Raw genomic sequence first — 22,183 nt, 5'->3', positions numbered from 1 at the left:
AATACAAAAACATTTTGACTGCTCAAATTTAGGCTGAAAACAAGGAAGCTATTCCATTCCTGGCACCTGCAGGCATCTAGCAGAAGCACTGAAGCAGAAAAATATGATGACATAAATATGGTGCAAGCTACATGTCTTTTCAAACTCCCCTTAAAAATATCAACATAGTGGATAAACAAACTTGTCTCAAAAAGCTTGTATTTTCTTTCCCCACGAATCTCCCTATTCTTCCACTCAATCTTTCCAACATATATCAGACTCTTTCTTAAAACAGTCAAACTTCTCCTCCCCCTAGTGTGTTCAGAAACCTATTCCAGAAGTTCAGTCAGATAGTTAAAAACCCCGTAAATTGATGTCTACATTTATTCATTACTAATTTATACAGTCCCTGTGTTATCTGTTATGGTACCCTTCTCCATTCTTGGGAAACAGCTACTCTCTACTTTAATGAAAAAAAAAATAAAAATAAAAAAAATAATTCTGATTTTGATCTGTTCAATGCAGACCAGACAATGTTGACACTGTATCCTTCATCAAAAGTGGAAGTATGTATTTGTTCAAAGGCAAGACAAACTACAAGGGCCATGATTCCAGCAGTCTTAAGCATACAGCAGGTCAAAAAGCAACTTAATTAACAGTACTTGGCTGTCTCATTACCAGCATCATAACAAATGTAAAATAAATAATATTAACTCTTTGCTGTTGAAAATGTTACTCCCTGCATCATCAGGTATGAGATATAAACAAAAATCTCCTTTCAAATGTCAGGTCCCTCCATTTAAAAATAAAAAAATTAAGTGGGTTAACCACACTAAAAAGTGTCCAAATTATTTAACTGCTCACTAAAGACAATATAAACAAATCTAGAATCCTAGGTTGATATGACTGTAAATATATAATCTCAAGAATACTTTTCAAAGAAATTTAAAGAGCTTTCCAGATCTCTTTTATAAAAAGAGCAGTTCCTGTCATGGAAGGATTTTAAACAGACCCAGATAGCCTCTAACCTCATTACTTTTCAACTGAAGACTACTTGGAGCCCCAGTGTCCTAGATTCAAAGTTATCAACTCTAGAGGGAAAAAAAGAAAAACAACAACAACAAAAAAATCTGTGCTAAATTATCCTTTTTACAAGAAAAATTACAACTGAAAGTTATCTTTAATGAAGGTCAATCTGTTATAACTATATAGAAAAGTTAAAATTTTACATGAACATCTCAACATACCTATTAATAATGTATATAACCTAGCACTTTGTAGAATATGAACAATTTTCACATTGACTTCAAATGCAGTCCTACTTAACAATGCAGGTATACACCCTCAATGGAAATTATAATTTCTATTAACACCTCTGCTTTATTAGACGCAGTTTTAACTATCTTGACTGAAACAAGTGAAGAAAACAACCAAAACCTGCAGAACAAGTTGTATTTCAATCTATCGTTTCTCAGAAATGGCATTTTCACATGTCATAAAAGCCCTATAAATCAGTTTAACAACTTCACCAAATCTTCCAACTGATAAAGACAAATACAGATACCCATTTTCACAAAAATTATGCAATTAATCTCTCACTGGTAAATATGTTTTTTAAAAAATTAAAAAACCTTCCCAACATCAATCTAGGAGAAACAGGAAAGATACTTACTAATGTGTAACTTCTGCCTACCTTTTTCTCCAACAAATGGCAAAGACCATGTGAAAACGTCCATAAAATTTGGTAGCCAGTAAGGATGAGGAGAGCAATTGAACTGACGAATATTCATCACATTGTTTTCATATTTTAATACAGCAGCTAAAATAAAATTCAGACATTTTGAAAACAATGTTTAAAACTTGCAAGTACCACAAATGTAAAGTCACAGGTTTGCTTTAGCTCTATTTTATACTATAGACAAAATAATTGTAGAGATACTCCATTCTCTTTCTTTCACAGTATTTACAGGACAGATTTCTAATGGAGAACATTGGATTTTTACTGCACATCTTGCAGTTTAAGGTACTGTTACATGTCGCTATAGTTCTATACTATCCTATTACAGGTCTATAATGAACAAAGACTTTAAAAGGTCCTGAAAAGGTATAGTTCCAGCAACTTTAACAAAATCCTAACACAGAAGAGCAGTATATCCAGATTCAGGTGTTAGTCTTCATATGTGTCTTCCCACGTCATAAGCCTGGAGTAAAACCCTAGAAATCCTGAAGATCAGGGAGAAAGTGAAGCACAGAGAAACAAAACAGAAAAACAGAAGCATTCTAAAGCCAAATAAGCATTGATTGCATTTTTCCATACTTAGGCTTACATAACTGTCGTGGTTTAACCCCAGCCAGCAACTAAGCACCACGCAGCCGCTCACTCACTCCCTCCCCACCCAGTGGGATGGGGGAGAAAATCGGGAAAAGAAGTAAAACTCATGGGTTGGGATAAGAACAGTTTAATAGAACAGAAAAGAAGAAACTAATAATGATAATGATAACACTAATAAAGTGACAACAGTAGTAATAAAAGGATTGAAATGTACAAATGACGTGCAGGGCAATTGCTCACCACCCACCGACCGACACCCTGCCAGTCCCCAAGAGGCGATTCCCTGCCCCCCCCTTCCCAGTTCCTAAACTAGATGGGATGTCACATGGTATGGAATACACTGTTGGCCAGTTTGGGTCAGGTGCCCTGGCTGGGCATGAGAAGCTGAAAAATCCTTGACTATAGTCTAAACACTACTGAGCAACAACTGCAAACATCAGTGTTATAAACATTCTTCACATACTGAACTCAAAACATAGCACTGTACCAGCTACTAGGAAGACAGTTAACTCTATCCCAGCTGAAACCAGGACAATAACACTGGGAATAGCTGTTGTGAAAAAGGATTCTTAAAAAGCAATATCCACAGAGATGGTGAAAAAATGTAAAAAGCCAGTTGAAGCTATTTTTAGTTCTCCTTTACTTTACAATCAGTGCAGTAACAACAGCTTATCTTTCCCTCTATACATCCTACATAAGTGGTATGGGTTGGGGTGGGTGGTTCTTTGGAGGTGGGTGGTAGAAAATGCAATGTATTCCATAGAAAAGAGATCTTGGTTTCAAAGGAACACTATTTGAACATTTGGAGATTATTCATTCATCAAATACTTGAAATGCCATACTTTCATGTCATACTTGAATTTCAGCAGGCTTTATTTTTAATTATTTCTGTTGTTGAACTTTGTTCTCATCTATGAATAATATTACATCACAGCTAAGCTCTTCTCTGTAATTCTGACTTTTAAGTCTTTCTCCACACTATTAAGCATGCTTCTCCTGCACAACTTTATCTTAACCAGAAGATGGACAAAAATTAGTTTTACACCTCCCTAATAACATTTCCAATAGTGATCAGTATTTGCTCTTTCTTGATTTCCCATACACAGCCATTATGGCCCTGTACCATCACAATTAGACTGTCAGATGTCGTGATACACAACACAAACTACCTTATGCATAGGCTGTTGATCAGTGCTTCCTCCCTTCCTTACTTAGTTCACAAACTAAAGACAACCAGAGGAGTGAAAACTCACAGTACAGGAAAGCCTTGCCTGACTGGAAAACACCAGGTGACACATTTATAAGTACTAAAGAGCAACAACTTTTACAAAGGAAACATTTGCCCACACTTGTGCTTCAAGGTACTCTTATAGGAGATCATCATTTATGCCGCATGCTCTTCTTCATAATATAACTTTTAGCAATTGATTTTTTTTGTCCTTTAATTTCTTACCTGTCCCAAAATTGTTGATATTAGATGACTTATCTAGTAAGACATTTTGTATTTTATTATTACATACAGCTATTAATAACAAGTTCTTACCTTTATTATTGTAGACATCCAAGTAATTAGGTGCTGAAAAAATTGTTATTAATGATGGGAACCCTGTAGTTTGACTTTTCCTGTACATTCTATAACTGCAAAACCAAACAGATTATTTTACATCTTATAGCAATAGGCAACTAATTTTTATTTTACACTGTGAATAATTTCTTGAAGGACACAAAGTACTTACCCTGCATCTTGTGCTTCATGTGCTCTAATGATTGACAACAAATTATTATTTTGCAAAAATTCACAAACTGCTGGATAGCTGTGAAATGAAAACAACTATGAGTAAAAGAATCTCTCTTAAAATATGCAGCAAGAGTCAGCATGAAAACAGATAGACCATAGCATACTCTCACCTATAAAAGTATGAGCATCCTCTGACTGTATTGTGACTGAAATGCTCTTGTGAATTTTCATTTCCGAAATCTTCTGAAGGATCTGACCACAGTAAGTCACACATTGGTCCAAATGCTGGAGGCTCTTTGAATCTATCTAACTGTTTGAGAAAAGGCAACAGCACAAAGACTCTCTGAATATTAAATCAGTAAGTTTTACACATTTGTTAAACTACATATCCATCAATACCAAGCATTTTTAGAATAAATCCCAACCATATCAAAGAGAAGTAGTTTCTGTATATTTTTTTCCTCTCCTCCTCATGAAATAAGGCAGAGGCATGCCAAAAGAACCAAACCTGTTAAGAGCAATAAGATTTATTAGTTGTAAAAAGAAGGGAGATAAAATTCCAGACTGATGGATATGTGTAATACAAGGACAAGTTACAGACAAGGAACAAAATGGTCCTTTTTCATGCACATGCCATATCTACCAATCTGGAGACACTATCAGAAATTAGCAAAGAGAAACAGTACAGAAAACAGGAATTACAAAAGAAAAGCATGACTCATTAGCACTGACTACAAGAGACTAAATATATCATAAAAAAAAAACCACAACAGAACCACCCCCCCCCCCCCCCGCAACCCCTGAAATACCCATCTCCATAATGGATCATTTAACAATGTAATGAAGAGGTGACTAGCTTAGCCATCTTAGACTTTCATACAGGCTTTATTTCTCAGCCATAGCCCTGGTGTAATGGGCCATGAGCATTTTGGGAGATGTCTGTCTTTGTTTTATTTTTTCTAGCTGCTTCTTTACAAATTTCCACTTGGAAACACCTGCTTTAGCAGCCTGCAACTTTCGTAGTAGACACAGTGAAAAGGGGCAGAGGTAAGGAGGATAGCGCACTTGTTAACGTAAAAGGAAAATACCCTGCTTAAGTACATAACAGTCAATCAATCTCTGATGTCCCGGAAATGAAATTAGATATCCCAGATTCAATGTAAAGTTTATTGGATCTTTATGTAAGCTGGAGTTTGTTCACAAGATGATTTTATCCAAGAAATGTAGGAACAGTTCTTTGATGGACAGTGCATTTATCTCACTTTACCTCCCATAACAAAGAAGATGACTTTGATGGTACTAGAGAACACTTAACTCTTCATGACAGGTTCGAAGGGAGGTTTGGTGAGCACCTGGTGAATTTGAGTCTAACGGTCCATAGGAATCCATTCAAATATGGAACCAGCAGTAGTGCCAAGCTCTCTCATGCCCTGGAAAATCAGAGCTCCCGAGGCTGCCACCTGTAACATAAGTGGAGAGGTCCAGATCTTTACAAATTCCTGCCAGATAATGGCAAGGCAGGTATTAACTGAAGTTGTTGTTGGAATTTATTCAATATTAAAAATCCAGTGGCTTAACATTTCCCACACTGGATGATAAACCCTGTATGGAATATTTCTTCCAGATTGAAGAAATCAGTCCATCAACTTCTGCAAGTACCTGAATTTCTGTAGATTAAACCATCAAGTTTCTAAACCTCCAGCAATAAATTTGGGTCCAGAAGCTAACAGAAGCATTCACACAAGGAAGAGTCAACTGTTTGCTGATTGATGTTTCCTGCAACACAGAAGGCTGAAAGTCTAGAAAGCATTTCTAAAAAAATTTCTGGAGTTATTCTTCAAGGATTTTCCTTATGACTTTGGCCAAATGGATAGAGACGTTATAAGTAACAAGTTTTTGTTGCTGCAAGCAACACACCTCTCTCCCAAACTACTTTCTCATAGCATTGGAACAATAATGTAGCCATTTCTTGAAGTAAGAAGGTCAGTTTGTAAAAAATAAATTTACTTACATACACACCAAATCAGTGTCTCCTTCACTAGACAGTCTATCAACTGGCATGGTTCTCAAGACATCTCAAAATTTAAGGAAATGTCACTGCAAACTACTCAACCCAGACTGAATGTATCAAATCAGAATAATCAACCTAAGGGTTTCTCTATATCGATACAGCAAGAATGTTAACCAAGGACATGAGTCAATTCAAAACACTTGTTAATGATTAACTGTTTCCTCAATATGTTGCACCTATGGCAAAACAGAATCTCAATACAAATCAGCTTAACGTATTTCTAAATATGATTAAGGTAACTGAGAAAGACAATTTTATTCAAGAATAAGAATCACTACACCTGGTGTTAAAACAGAAATAGGTAGTATATTTTTTTAAATACATACCAGAAGATATTTATATCTAAATTAATTTCTAGTATTATGTAGTCAGGGCTACTAAACTGAAGTGCATCATACCTCCACATAGATGTTCAAATTCAGGAGTAGCAAAATCTTGGAGGTAGATTAAGGTACAGCAAATTAAAATTATTTTACTTTTGAGGCAAAAGACCTTCACACAAATTTCACATACTTGAAGGTACAGACACCAGTTTTAATTAATCTGTGCTAATTTTCCTGAGAACTTCCACATAGTAAAGCCCTAAAAACAATGTGAAAGGCCAGTGATGAGTGGCAGTCATCTTGTGTATTACTAAAGAAAAGGAAATTTCAGCAGACCACAGAAAGGAAGCAAGGTTATAAAGACAGATTCCCAGTAGTGCCCCCGTATAATTCAAGGCACTTTGCTAATCAAGCCTTAGTATCACCAAGAACTAAACAAAAGAATGACCATCTGTTGTAACTGAGGAAGAAAATTCTGCCCTTCTTCTTTAAATTAAGAGTCCCCATAATCTTATCTGGAGACTTCCCACCTTATAAATCACTAGGCTTAAAATCACAATTCTTGTAATTTTGTTTCAGCAGAAGTCTTTGCAGAATAAATGAAATCAACTAAACAGCATCTCCAAGTTGACGGACATGTGTCTGAAAGAGACACTCTTTACCAACACAATGAGAACATATGTGTAAACAAAGCTGAGAATAAAAATCAGATTACTGCAAGTTTCACAAACTTCCATTTTCCCAGAAATAAGAAGCACTTGCAGCAATCTTTCTGGTTAGGCTTTGCTGTCATAGCTATCATGATAGCTGTCCTCTCTGGAAATGAGTTTATGCCAGCAAAAATAATCATTTAATTTGCGTAGTTTAATCACTTTCCTGAATGTCAGTAATACTGACAAAAGACTTCATCCAGAAGAAATGGCATCTGCACAGAATCTTCCTTTTCTTGGGTGATTCCTACACCGTTTATAGAGCTGTGATTTCCCTTCTTATGCCACATGATTATGCCTACACATTTGCAGAGAAGACCTCTCCTTAATAAGAACTTCTGCTAATAAACCAGAAGGCCTGTAGTATTATACAATTGTCTCAACTGTTTACAGAAGTCATTTCACATGCCACACTTATACCACAAGTATATGATCTGTTCCTAGATATAAAAAGGCATTTCACATCACCCATTTAATTTAAATACATTTACAACATCAGTGCATTCCAAGCTCTAATGCAGCTATTGAAGCTGCTGCCAACCCATGAATAGTGCCTTTTCTAAGTTACCAAATGATTCTTTAAAAAACACAAAAAAGGCCCAAAGAACAGTTCTAAGAACACTGACTGCCTTACATTTATAAACATGGTTTTCATGAGAAGCAGTACACAATGCAGATTTTCATATATATATATATATATAAAAACATACAAGCTTGTATTTCATCCTGATGTAGCCTTGAGTGTTATAGAAGCACATATGAAAGTACAGGCCAAGATGACAGAATTACCTTTTAATTAAATTTACTTGACACTTTGAAACCTGATTAGCTGCCAGACTGAGACTAAAAGAAAAATGAATCACAATCCTATTATGACAGTGGCTTTCCAAAGTGTTTTTCCAGACTATGTTTCCTCTACACTACTTTCCAAAAAGCTTTGACCATGTTCCCTTTAATCTGTAACATGAGAAGTGTTAAGGCCTTGTCAGAATGGCACCATTTCCTTGCTTTGCTTTCTTACTTCTCTTTCTCTGCACAATGCATATGGAGTTCTGTACATATTAGTATTTGCTCCAAAAATGCAATGTGCCTTAGTACATTTTCCCACTTACACCACTGAACTTGTAAATATGCTTCCTCTCTGTTTCTACCATTTTCTTCTCCTCTCACATCATTCTGCTTGGCAGTGTAATATCTGTAAGTGAAATGAGCTGACATTCCAGCCTCTGAAATGGTCCAGTCAGTACAAAAAAACAACCTGGTGAATTCAGGAATGAGATTCAACTGGACAGCAGCCTATAAATCTGAGGAAAGAGAGAGGTAAAAAACAAAAATGGAGCACAAGTAAAGGAGAAAATGTTAAGACAATGAGAAATACAATAAATGAAGATAAAAGACAAAATGGGCCGTCAATATTAATATACTATAAAACCAAATTAGGAACATACTTTTTCCTTCTCTCTGATATTTAGATCTTTTTCAGAATAGGCTGCCACATACGTTCTTCCATACGTGGATAAACAACTTTTTTCTTTCATCCTTACCTATACTCCCAAGGCTTTCTTAGAACCACCTATTTATATTTTAAGCTGAAATCAAGTACACTTTCTCTGTTACTAATCATAACAGGAGTGGTTTTGATTTCCAAATGCAACAGTCAAGATGTCAACTAAGTTAACTAAGATAAGTCAAACAGGAGTATGCAAAAAGGAAAGCAACTGAGTTTGAAAATTCCCATCTGATACAATCTTCACCTGACATCAGCAGTCCATGCAAGTTGAAACCAAGTTATTAGAAACAGGTACCTCATGTCATCACAATCTTCTTCCCTTTAAATTGCACACCACTATTTAGTGTTTCCATTGTAAAATTTTTAAAACTTGTTTTCATTCTTCTTACTGATACACTCAGCACATTCACCCGTGAGCAGCACTCCACAGCTGTTACTCAAATGCACACCAAATTTGCCATTTTAAATAGCAATCTGAATTTCTATTAAATGCTTCAGTTTCACACTCTTTCAAAACCAAAACCCACATGATGAAGAGAGTAAAAAGAAACAGTTTTCAAAGAAATATAAGAATAAGTGAAATACGATGTTTGATATAGCAAACAATTTTAAGACTACAATTAATGAATTTTTTCCTGGAAGTCATGCAAATGCTAGCTTTTATCTAGAAAGAAATACATAGCATTATTTTGATTGGATATGCAGCTCTTTACATGTACTACCCGTCTCGGGAAACGATGCGGAGTTTTTGAAGGGTTTTTTTTGTGTGTGTTCTGTAACAGTCCCAGCTGTCCCAATGCGATCTACTAATGGAAAATGCACTAGAGAATCCAAGAGTTTTTTATCATGACACTGCTTAGCCTACATTTCAGTTCCTGATTTACACTTCCAAAAGACACAAGAACAGAAAACAATATACTGACAACTTCACAAAATTACCTTGTATAGCATCATATAAATATCTGTATTTCTATTTATTTTTAAATACACATAATACTCACTCTCCTAATGTCATCTAGTGTATTAATTTCTGGTGAAAGTCCACCATGAACACAAAGAAACTGTTGATTTAAGAGAGCAGCAAGAGGGAGACAATCAAAAGCTTCCATACAAGCATCATAAACTCTTTCCGAGTACTTTATTTTACCTACAGGAAAGAAAATATTAAAAAATTTAAGAAATCCATATTAGATGGAAGAAGTAATCTAGTGGATTATAATTATAAATCTTAAAGTGAATGCTTAAAAAAACCCAAATCAATTAATATTTTTGGATTTAAATAAGCATTTCCAAACACCACAACAGCAAGCACATTTCTAAGACATATTCTCTTCTAGAACTATAAACTTTTTTCATTTCTTCTTCTGTTATCTCAAGTGTGGAGAAACTTTTTTTTCCTAAATCACAGAATTATTTTGTGTTATACAATTATACAGCATAATTCAGTGTAAAATACTACTGAGAAGTTTGTGGTTTCTCATTTACAGTGAAAAGCTAAGAACTGCTTATAGATTACATCACTTTTACCTACATCAAAGAGGGTGTTACCAGGGCAAATGATCCATTTATCAGCGGATCAATACTTACACAAGCCTCCAAATGGAGGAGCAGCTTCCATCACCAAAAGAGTTATCTTACTAGCATAGCTGAAATCAGTTCCCCAAATAGAAAAATTATTCGGCAGTAGGGTTTTCTTGCTAGCTTCACAATGCTGCTCAGCAAGTTACTTTGCACTCCTGATTATAGCCAAGACAGCAAAATAACCTTCCTCTCTCCAGGATTTTAAAATTGGGACTGATACATCAAAATTTACTCCATAATGTATCTTTACAGACAGCAGTCTTCTACATAACTGGCACTCCAACACCACACTTAACTGCAAGCAATTCTACACAAGTCAATGGGTCCTCCAAACGTTTGCAAGACCTTAATTAAACTAACAAACACCTCTCAAGCAAAATGACAGACCATAGATCAGCAGGTTGTAAGCAAGCTAATTTTAAATTCTTAGACAGTACTTACATTCTTGCTTAAAGGTAAAATACTCTGTTAGGTGTCTGCATTCATGGTTGCCTCTCAAAAGAAATAATGTGCTTGGGTAGAGAATTTTCAGGACCCATAAGTACAGCACACACTGTTGAAAAACAAAGATACCCAATAAAATACACTAGTTTATAAGAACTTTAAAAATCATTACTGAGAAACATTGAGTAAGAATGTTAACAGCTTCAAAAGCAAGTACAGCTTAATGTGCCATTTTAAAATACAGCACTACTTCCCTGAGTCTGGTTCTGGACATGAGTTATGCAAATTGCTTATGATTTTTCTTAAGAACAGCTGCACAGAATGCTGAAAAAATATTTATATTCATTGGACACTTATAATAAAATAAACTCAGCAGAATTATACTGCAGAACACCTTCATCTAGACAAATAATGTAGGTGTTTGTGCCTAAAATCTGATTTTATAATATGATTCTCATTCTAAACACTGGCATAAAAAGGAAAGCAGACATTTATTAATAGAGATTGAGGAAAAAAACCCCACAGAACTATTCACATTGTAAATCAGCTATATCATTTAGAGATGGTTTTTAAACTAAGAATGGACAGAGTAAACCTTTTTTCCCCCCAAAACTGGGAAAACTTGTTTATTTGGTGTTCAAGCAGCAAATTCAAAGAATTATAGTAAGTTTCCATGTATCATTATTATTGCAACACCAGCAGCGAACAGAGTTGACAACAGAGCTACAGAACATGCACAATTTTTTCAGTTTAAAGTCTGTTACCACCCAGCAGTCCTGAATGTCCAAAATGTATTTCTTAAATTTCAAATCTGATTCTTTTATTTTTAACTAAGCACAAAAGTCTCAAAACCCCAGAAGTTTTGGACTACACTGAAGTCACCTGCAAGCTGTTATTATTATTATTGTTCTTAATCAATATGACTACTCAGAAGCAATCATTCTTCAAAGTTATTTTGCATAGAATAATTAAGTACATGACGGAAGAAAGAAAACAAAGAAACACTTTAAAAAACACAGCAAACATGGAGAAATACATCAAAGACTTTTATGTGAAGTTTAGCTAAATAATTACTGAATCTTTCTTATATTCTTAGTAAAAATATGCAAAATAATAATTTTTCTAATGATACCACTTGCTTTCCAATGTTTCTATAACTCTTAAATATCCTGACACATTGCAAAGTCCCCAGACTCTTTAAAACTGTTTCCCAGCAGAAAGCATAATCAGTTTCTTACAAAACAACTGCTTATCATCAAATGAATACATGAATTAATTTGGCAAAGTCTACAATTGTGAACTGTTTTACTTAAGTCAGTTTGTATGAAAAATTTATAAAAGCTGGCAGCCTTGAAAACATTTAACAGAAAAGTGGCAAAATAGTGCCTTCCTTTCAGTGAATGGATACTCCATTCGATTAAATTGCTGAGATTTACATGTTCTCAAGCATGTTACCTATTAAGCACAAAAGAAATTTTTTTTTTTTTTAACCTGTCCTGTACTGGCAATTTTTTTTTTTTAATTATCAAATAGAGACAGACTGATGTCAGAGTTCTCTAAGTCCTGTTACTTCCAGTACTGAAAAGAAGAATTTGCACACACTTATGTGAAGGACTCCCTCTTGATCCCAGCAGTTTGTTATATACAATGAAGGTAGCATGTAATTATCTTCCCTATTAGAAGTGATGACATTTTTTAATTGGAAATGGGTTACTACTAAAATATCAATGCAATTAAAGTTGTTTCAAGACAGACTGATTAAGAATTTATTAGTGAAAAATCAAATTCCACTGTTAGTACATTTTTAGAAAATTTCACTTTCACTCTTCCATGAAAAGTCAAATATTTTACCAAAAGTATATTACATTTCCAGTCACTAAGAGAGATTTTTAAAGTAACCATCTATGAAAACTCCTGGAGGTCAACTTAAACTTCCTAAATGTTAATTAAGGCTAAAACTTAAGTAGGAAAAAATTATTTACGGTTAAAATGGAGAACAAATGGCTGATTTTCATGTGCTACTTTTTTCTTTCTCAACAGGACCACAAAGTTTAGACCCACCTTCATGCACCTGCAGCAGTTCAACTTCATTCAGATAATCTGCCACGCACTTCACTGATGTTCCAAGAGCCATTCAGAGTAGAAGAGAGCAGATTATCTCAATGAAGAAAGACAAGCCTTTTAAGAACCCTGGAATCGTTTTCAAGAGTATGTTTAGCATACCTTTACATATTCTGCAAGTATATTTAGCATGCCAAATATTATATTAAAAACTAAATTAAAATCAAGAGGAAAAAAAATTGAACCTGTTCTTATTAATATATTCAAGAACATCCATTGTTCAGAAGTTTTCTGTAAGTGTGATGGTTCAAAAGCTTTCATACCATGCTTTGATATATTAACATAGTGTTGCTATGTAAACGTCCTTGTCAAGGACAATTACATTATTTGTAATCAAGAACAGGCCAAGAAGATCAAATTAATAAATAGGGAGTCTGTTGAAATTTTTCCTTATAAATGACTTTGAGGCAATCACTCTTGCTGCATGTCCTGTTTGTCTACCATCCCTAACAACCCCAAAAGGCACTGTGCATGCCCTTCACAGTATATACCCACACATGTTATTAGAACAGCATAATTTTAATACAGAAATGAAGTATCGTACACCATGACTTGCAAAATACTGTTTCAAATGGTATACCACTATTAGATTTGCTATCTATGAAGAGATCCCAAGCTGAGGCACCTTCCCAAGCTGGCTCCAGAAGAATAGTTAACTTAAAAAATCATAGCTCTGAAACTAATTGATATGAATAAGTGAATATCTCTGGAATGTAGCATACTTAATAAACATGCTGAAAATTAAAAAATTATTTGAATTCAAAATACCTGAAAAATTAATGGCGGAAACACAGGTCATCCTTACGGAATATCTGTAATTGCCCTCAGAATTTTAGTAAAGAAAAATATTAATAATTATTAAAAAAACATTTGATTACATAAGTAAAATTAATCTACTTTATCCAGATAAACAGCTATAATAAATTAAAAGACCTTGCAGTCATGACTCACCTGTTCTCCAAAAATATACGGACACACACCTTCCTGGATACTACCAGAGAAACAGGATTATGTATAATAATGGTATAGAATTCAACTTTTAAGAAACTAACTAAAGGAAGAGGAGGAAAAATCAGTAAGTCTGGTGATTTCAACAGGACCGTCCAAACGGCTGGTCAACATCCTCCTGTAAACAGGCCTTTGTCATAGGAGAAAGCACAGCAAGGAAGGACACATTCACATGTTAAAGCAGAGCTAAAATTTAATTTGAAAACCTCCGTGAAAGCGTGCTTATAGAAAAATTTAGGACAGAACAGATTATATTAATATATTATTCAGTTACCTCTATACTAAAATAACCTCTGTCTACATAGTCACCGAGGAAGAGGTATCTTGTGTTAGCAGGTGATCCTCCCACTTCAAAGAGCTTCATTAGATCAAAGAACTGGCCATGAATATCACCACACACTGCAAGCAAAAATTTTGTTCAAATTAATTTAAAAAAAATCTAACAGAAAAGTTACTAAGTTAAACAGCCACAAAGTACTTCTAATTAAGAGGAAAGGCAGGTATAAAGCAGGAGTAACAGAAATTTTTGAAGCTTCCTCCTTTGTTTTTCATTAAGATGCTGTCCTCACTACCTGTGACAACGCTGATGATAGTCCTATATGAGTCTAGCAGATTGTGGAATATTTTTCAAACAGTTAAATGCACTGAGGTCTTGAAAGTTGTCAGCAGCTCTTTACTGTCCTCCCCAACCCCTTAGGTATCTTTGCAAATTCTCCTTGGTATGTGTATTTGAAAATGCCTACTGCTTTGCAACAATTTGCTGTGTCTATGTGGGACTGAAAAAAGCAGGGAGTATGCTTTTGTTTCTGAGTCAGACTAACATACCTTTCAATATCATCATATCTTCTCTTTGCTCAGTTACTTTTCTCCTTCAAATAACCGTGTTCACTATTTCAACAGTGGATTTTTCTTGTGTTTTTAGAATATGAGACAGGACAAGACCAGTGGTCAGCAACCTAAGGCAGAAGTGCCAAAGATAGCAGATGGGAAGACTTTGAAGAGGATACAGCAAAGCCAGGACATCTCACAATTTGAAAAATGTACGGAAGAGACAACTGCTCCTAACTCCTCATTCCCACAGGAGTTCTGAGCTCAACAGAAGTCAGGAGCTGCCTTCTCGCTTCTGCATGAGGTATTGCTGATAACAACAGGAATTTGAGAGACTATGCCTTCCGTTGATGCAAAATGTCACTGATCAACTGACAAATAGCATCTTCCAACTTCTCACAGTTTATCAGTACATTTTTTTGGGGGAAAAAAGCTATTCTAATTTTGGAAAGAAATATTGGATATGGCATACCACACTTTAAAGGCTGTTACTTCCTTGGAGCAGACCATTTGTCATCATGACCTAAAAAATACTAGACTAAATAGAGTATGTCCTCTTTTATGCCACTTTTCTTAAGATTTCTACTCAAACACTGCAAGAACTTTCCTTCTTTTTCAGCTGCCAATATACCGGTAGCTCTGGGTAACTACCTGAATAAATGGAAATAGAAAAATTCTAAACACATGGACAACACTGTAGTTTTGAGATTCATCTGGAGCTTCAAAAGACTCTGAGTTCAGACAGTGACTTAGTGGTTTCCACCATTTCAATCATTCTTTTTTTTAAAAAATGTCAATAATAATGTACTGTTTAAATGATTTCATTTACCCAATACTAACAACTTAAAGCAAGCTGATGCTCTAAAAGAAGCTTTTCAGACATTAATTTTATATAGTTCCATCTAGAAGAAAACACTTTCAAAGGAAAGAAAATCTCATTTGACCAGATATGCAACGTAAACTATTTTCTTTGAGTTTGGATCGTTTATAAATAAAAGTACTAAAGGACACCAATTCCACCTCTCACCAGGTCAGACAGAAATAGAACTAGTCAAACCATGAAAATACTTCAAAAAACCCTAAGAGTCAGTTTTGCATCACAGTGGATCTAGTTGTAGTATCTTAAAGATGCTAAAACAACTTTCAACACTTTCCAACACTACTACCCTCACAAGAACATGGTTTTACATGCAATTGTCAGTCTCGCCTACAGAGGAACCATAAAGGCGTATTTTTCAATCAGAAGTCCAGTTTGCAGTATTTGCTTCAAACCATAGCAATTCGCTTCTCTTCACATACTTAGATTTCAGGATAATTCTGAGTTCATTTTTCCATTCCAGGTAGATGTCTGTATTCCCACTTACAACACTGCAGGAATTAGAAATCTGTAATTCATCAGCATTTAACTACTTTCTATTTTGTCATTTGAATACCAATCACACTATTTTTTTCCAATGGGTTTAATGCCTTCATTTTGCACAATAATGTGCAGCCTATTTTTTCAGGTCATTTGAGTACTGTTAAGCAAATCCAGTTGTGAGGGATAATTCAATAAGACTATACAGAAATTTGATTTTAGCAATTTTTAAGACAAACTCTACTACTGAAAAAATCTGGCTTTTTTCAAATTTAATTATGAGTGAAATTATCTAGAAATATTACCTGTAATTGGAGCTTCAACTTCTATCATAGTTTTTTCCCTCCGTAATATTGCAGCACCCTCATTGATGATTCTAAGTGCAATTTCTTCATCCACTCGACCTTCTTTTATCAAGTGGTTCTTCAAAATGTCAACCCTTGGTCTTCCATCTGTGTCAAACACTTCTTCAGATGTCAAGCGATGCGTTGGTGGAAAAGGGACAGCTAAATTTTAAACAGAAGAAACAGTAGTCGCAACAATGCTATTTCAAAAATATACTCCATCTAGGATTGGATCTGTCATGGAAGAGCTGCTATGCAAAGTAGCAAATTTGTCTTACAATCAACCAACTTCATGACATCATTAAAAGCTGGATGGAATAGTGCTATCTGTGTATGTATTTAAAAAAATTAACATCTATAACGTGCAAGTTTGTAGAAACTATAAAACAGAGTTAGAAGACAATAATATGTACAACATTTGGAAGAGTCAAAACTGCTTTTGCAAAGGGACATCATCTCTCCAATATACTGCTATTCTCTGAAGGACTCAACAAGCGTTGGGGATGCAGGAGATCCCTTTAATATCCACTCAGACTTGCAAAAGGCATTTTAAAAGAAACCCATCATCAAAGCTTCAAAAAGAACCCCCCCCCAAAACAAAAAACCACCACAAACAACAAAAAACCCAAACAAAAACACCACCAAAAAAACCCCAACCAAAGAAAACACCTCCAAAACAAATCCAGAGCTTGCAAGAAAAGGATACAATACTGTTTAAAGGACTAGAAATAAAAGGAGGTAATAGCCAGCACCTGGAAAGGAAGAAGGTCACTGGAAAAGCCCCACTATAAATGTGAGCTATTTGATAAATCCATAAATTACACTAAAAGGAAGGTAACTCAGGAGTGATGTAGCCTTCAGGTGAAAGTAAGTATTCCAGACAATGAAGAATAGGGCAGGCTATGAAGAGCTACAGAAGTCATCCATCCTACTGAGTGGCTTAACAAAATATGACACATTAAGTATTAATAAATGCAAATTAATGAAGGAAACAAATCCTAACTTTACATATAAAAATCACAGATTATAAAACTACTATGACTATTCAGAAGCAAGGTTATTCCTATAGTTCTAGGAAAATATTTGATGGTGATAAGTCAAATAAACCCAGAAAACTGAATTTAAGAATTATTAGCAAATAGAAAACAAAAGATGATGCAAATTATGCCACTGATAAATCTAGTATGCAACTCTGGTTTGCCCACCTTATAAAAAAGAAAGAATAATTAAAAAAGGCTTCAGGGAACAATAATGGAAATCAAAAAGTTAGAATTATTTCTGCTACAGGAGTAACTAAGTAGACTAGGATTCTTCAGCCTAAAACCATGAAAACTAAGAACTCTAACAGAGGTCTATGACAGCATTAATGGAGAAGGTGAAGAGAGAGCAGCACTTGCATGCTCTTGGCTGCTGAATGGCAGAAAGAGGCAGGATGGACTCTGCCACTTTGAAGTTCTATCAAACCACTGAGTGAGCAGCAGCACAAGTTCATACTATCAGAAAAAACTCTAATTATGGGATCCTACAACATTGCCATTGTAGGTTGAAATTCCTTCTTTGAGCTTGTTTTCCTTATTTTCCTGTTGTGCTGTCCCTAAGAAGATAAAACTAGGAGTAGACACAACTTTAGAAATTACTGTAAGTATCAGAAGTCCTTGAATCCTGGCTTGTGGGTCAAAAACAGCCGTATGTGATCCATATCTCAAAGAAGTGGAGCAGATGAGAGGTCTGAGGTTGGGGACCAAACCAGGCTCAGCAACTGCCCAGAAAGCACATTTGATGTCCGGCAGTTTATATGAATTCAAACAATGGCAGTTCAGTTACTGCACAAGTGAAATATGGATGTGGGACATGGGAGAAGAGGATACATCAAAATTGCCACTAAGCAGTGCATCAGAATATCGTCACACTCATGCAGCATTACAGGAAATAAAACTAATCTGAAAAAAAAAAAAAAAACACCAACAAAAAAAAGCATACCACTATTGAAAGAATTAAACAAAAGAGAAAAGGAGCAAACCCATTCAATTTCTCTCCATTTAAATATTATTTCAGATATGTTTAAAAAGAAAAATTGGAGAAACACATCTATTCAAAGATAAGAACAACTAGTAGTATGAATACACTTGTAGATAATTTATTTTCTTACTCTCCAAAGTTAAACTTTACATTCCAAAACCCAATGCTTAAATACCAAAACATGCACTGACTTCATTTAAATTGAATTCTAGATTACTAGCAACATATTGTTATCCCTCTGTTTTATGCAATAATAAAAATCTATCGGTAAAATAACTGATGCATAAATCACACACATATATTCACTGAAATTAAATTATACTAGAAAATAAACTGGAGAATTGTCTATTCTTCCTCTTATAAGTTTCTAACTAGGAAGAAGCTGAAAAATGTGCCTTTGCATTACAAAGTGTAGAACAAATTTGGCTCTTTATTTTTGGACATAAAGTATTTTATTAACAGAAAAGAAATGGTATGCCTTTCCTTCCAGTCTCCTCTAGTAATGGTTCAAGTTTCATTTGGAAGTGTTAAAATTCCATGTAGTCCAAATGTTAATAAACTTAGCATACTTAAGAAATCAAAAGACAACCACTTCTGTTCCATGTACAACAATTGTTTAAAAACATAAATCTGTCTCTGAAAAAGAGAAATCCATTGTTCCACCAAGATAAATTTAACTATTTTTTAGAAGCACTTAATTATGACCATGCAAGCATCAATTCTAGCATTCACTGGTTTTTTTGAACTTGTCTTTCCAACCTTCATATTCTCTTACTGTTATTTTTGCATTATTTGGAAGTTTATATTAATCTGTACATAAATCAGTTTTAGGCCATTTCTTCCCCCACTTTTTTTAACACATTATTTGTGGGCCCACAACTGCCTTCAGCAATGCAAAGTTGAGCTCATCCTTTTATGAGAGACCAGACAATTCACGAAGTAGATTTCTCCTGTTTTAACTGTTGCAAAAGCATTAGAGATCGTAGCTTCCCAGAAACAAAGTCAATCACCTCCAAGACACAGTTTTGTAGGAATTGTACTTCATTAGTACTACTATTATTCCTAGATAACAATCTACTTAAGTGAAGGATGACCCTTTTTTCTTCTCAGAGTTTTTTAGGTAGATGCAGGGTATGGTAGAGGTCTGTTGAGGTGACCAGCTGTTATGTGCAAATCATTACTGACTTATGACTACCAATGGCTGCAGAATTCGGAAAGATGGTGTTGACCTCTTCCTTATGACAGTTCAGAAACATTTCAGGGTTCTAAGCACATGGCAGATGTCCATGTAATATATTTCAGATAGCATTTGCACAAAAATTAGTTCTATTTTAACAAACTGCAGCTTTGAGTTTGTCTAGCAAGTTACATTTTTCTGGGAGGCTATAAAAACAGATGTTTCTGTCCAGTGTCTAGAAAGAACTGTCTCAAATTATTTGAATTAGTATACTTATGAAGGTTCAAATTAAAAACTCTCTATATCCAGGGGTTATCCGTAATGTCCAAAAAATCACAAGTGTTAGTATAGTGAAGCATCTGTAAAGTTGTATCTGCCTCATGAAAAAATGATGTCTTAAAACTAGTTCCTCAGAGTTTAACAAAATCCTTTTCATACAATAAATATATTTTCCTATTGCTCAAGAAGGATTTTCTTATTTACAATAATCTTCAGAGAAGGCAGAATAAAACATGGCCAAAAGATTTTAAAGGCATCACCCAGCTGAATAAAACAGTAACACTTACTATAGAAACTGTTTCTTTCCATTTTATACTTTAATTTTTGTCTCAACAATAGTTAACACTACATTATCTCTCATACCTTTGAAAAATATTACAAATAACATCTTTTAATAGGTTAAGGATGATAATTTTTGAAGCATGTATACAATTTCTGCAAACTAATGGGTTTAATTAAACCTTTGATGAAATAGTAATAGAATGTTATAGCCTACGGAAAAAGAATTGCAGCATGATGTTTTCCAAGACAGAAATATAACCCATGTTTCAAAGTCTTTGTGCATAACCTGGGCTCTCGGGACTGTAACAGAATGGTAATTAAGAGGAATTACCCTAAGGAAATAACATGGTGTTGGTCATTAAAGGATTCCCTTCTTCCATTCCCAGCAAAGCTAAACAACAGAAAAGCATTTAGAGATGAATCTCTAAAGCAATACACACTGCAATACAAAATAACAGAGCACATCCTATTAGTAAAAGTATTGATGTTAGTAACAAAGGTAACACATCATGATTTACAACAACATACAAGATTTTCTAAAACAAACCATTGCTTACTAGTCAAAATTAATCAATTTCAATTTTAAAATATGTATGCATGATATAATTTTAACTATATTGATTCAAAATTTTAAACAGTAACGCTGGGGCAAAGAAAACAGTGGGTAGCTTTGGGGATTTGTTAACAAAAAGGTTTTGATGGGGTTTATTACTATTTGTATATGCATTTAGAAAGAGAAAAAAACCCACCTTTCTTTTATACTGCAGTACTACTAAAAACAGAAATATCAAAAGCAAAACCTCTAAACCTAGTTCTATGCTGACTTTCTACAAGCCTCTGGGTACATTTATAGCTTACAATAAAGCATGCTAAGGTATCCAAAGCATGCTAAGACATCCAAAGGTAGCACCAATCTGAATAGATAAATTTATAGTACATTGTAAAGTGGTTCAAAAGTAGAAAAACTACATTAGCATGGCACTTTACTCAACATAATAATCCCTGCTGTGAGGTGCAGTACGGCAACTAACACAAACATGCTACTTCCAGACCCAAAGCAGATCTCACATTGCCTAGTAACTCAGTACAACAGTAGCTGCTAACAAAATCTTACATGTAGATACTGTAAATTTAAGCCACGCTGATATATATGACCATTTTAATAACCTTGGTTAAATCTGGCTTGTATCAGAGACCCTGTTGGAACAGGCTCATGAAATAAGATGAGATCAAAGCCTCTAGACTAATGGTAGGAAAAAGTATTAGGGATCAACTGTACAAGGTACTGTACTTCCACAAGCAAAGTATTTTCTGCTCTTAAGACCTTATAACTTATAGAATTCTTTTTCTCTGGCAGTGGAGGAAAATTAGCCATTCTTCCTTTATAATCAGGAACCCATGACATGTTCCACAAACTCAGCTTTGGCTGCAAAAGCATGCTCAATGTTCCAGATTTCATTTCCTGTTTTAAGAGTGGTTTTGATTTCACAGATAAAGTCTCGGCTCACATTACTAAGGTCACTAAACACAGACATTGTGTTTGTAAAGAATTTGTTGCTTTGGTGGTAGGTATACATGAAATGGTATATAATGTTTGTCTCCACTAAGTGGTATCATATGTCAATACAACCATGGTGTTCTGTGAAAAGATAGGCCAGTATCCTTCATTTTGTCAGCAGGTTTATTACTACGACAGCACAGTTGTCTGTGGTTTTTCTGTCGTTTGGTCAGGTTTTGTGGGATTTTGGTTTTATAAATGCATTGCTGTCTATGCATTGTCACTCAGAAGAATCACAAAGCCTAAAACCTAGCACATCTATCAGTTTGTCCCTGGAGTTTTCATGCCTCTGCCAACATCCATACAGAAGAAAGAGATGTAGCACCCATGACCGCTATGAGGACAGAATATATCCAATTATCCTTCTGCATTTGGCAGAACAGATTTGAAAAGAAATAGCATAAAGACATCACAGATGGTCTATGGACCAGGAACCCTGAAAATATTAGTTAAGCACAAATACACAGCAGCGACTACTTGAATCAGCTAGAATCAATAGTTGGCAAAAGATACAAGTTACCC

At 34.8% G+C, this 22,183-nt stretch overlaps 1 protein-coding gene across 11 annotated transcripts in view; it reads right to left on the bottom strand.

Moving 5' to 3' along the window:
- Nucleotides 1-22,183, bottom strand: part of PPP3CB (protein phosphatase 3 catalytic subunit beta) — a 51,113-nt gene that overhangs the window by 21,821 nt on the left and 7,109 nt on the right. For 10 of the 11 annotated variants that reach the window (XM_075025814.1, XM_075025804.1, XM_075025806.1 and 7 more), the window contains exons 2-9: nucleotides 16,308-16,508; nucleotides 14,092-14,216; nucleotides 10,686-10,797; nucleotides 9,665-9,810; nucleotides 4,220-4,359; nucleotides 4,048-4,125; nucleotides 3,855-3,949; nucleotides 1,673-1,798 (exon numbers count right to left, since the gene is read on the bottom strand). In XM_075025814.1, the coding sequence (XP_074881915.1) occupies nucleotides 1,673-1,798; nucleotides 3,855-3,949; nucleotides 4,048-4,125; nucleotides 4,220-4,359; nucleotides 9,665-9,810; nucleotides 10,686-10,797; nucleotides 14,092-14,216; nucleotides 16,308-16,508 (1,023 nt within the window). Of the gene's footprint in view, nucleotides 1-1,672; nucleotides 1,799-3,854; nucleotides 3,950-4,047; nucleotides 4,126-4,219; nucleotides 4,360-9,664; nucleotides 9,811-10,685; nucleotides 10,798-14,091; nucleotides 14,217-14,642; nucleotides 14,774-16,307; nucleotides 16,509-22,183 lie in introns of those variants that run through there. The other variant, XM_075025815.1, reaches the window with a different exon arrangement.

Source organism: Buteo buteo, chromosome 4, assembly GCF_964188355.1.
Source record: "Buteo buteo chromosome 4, bButBut1.hap1.1, whole genome shotgun sequence".
Lineage (NCBI taxonomy): Eukaryota > Metazoa > Chordata > Aves > Accipitriformes > Accipitridae > Buteo > Buteo buteo.
The sequence above is the reverse complement of the archived record's forward strand: the minus strand, read 5'-3'. Positions and strand labels throughout refer to the sequence as shown.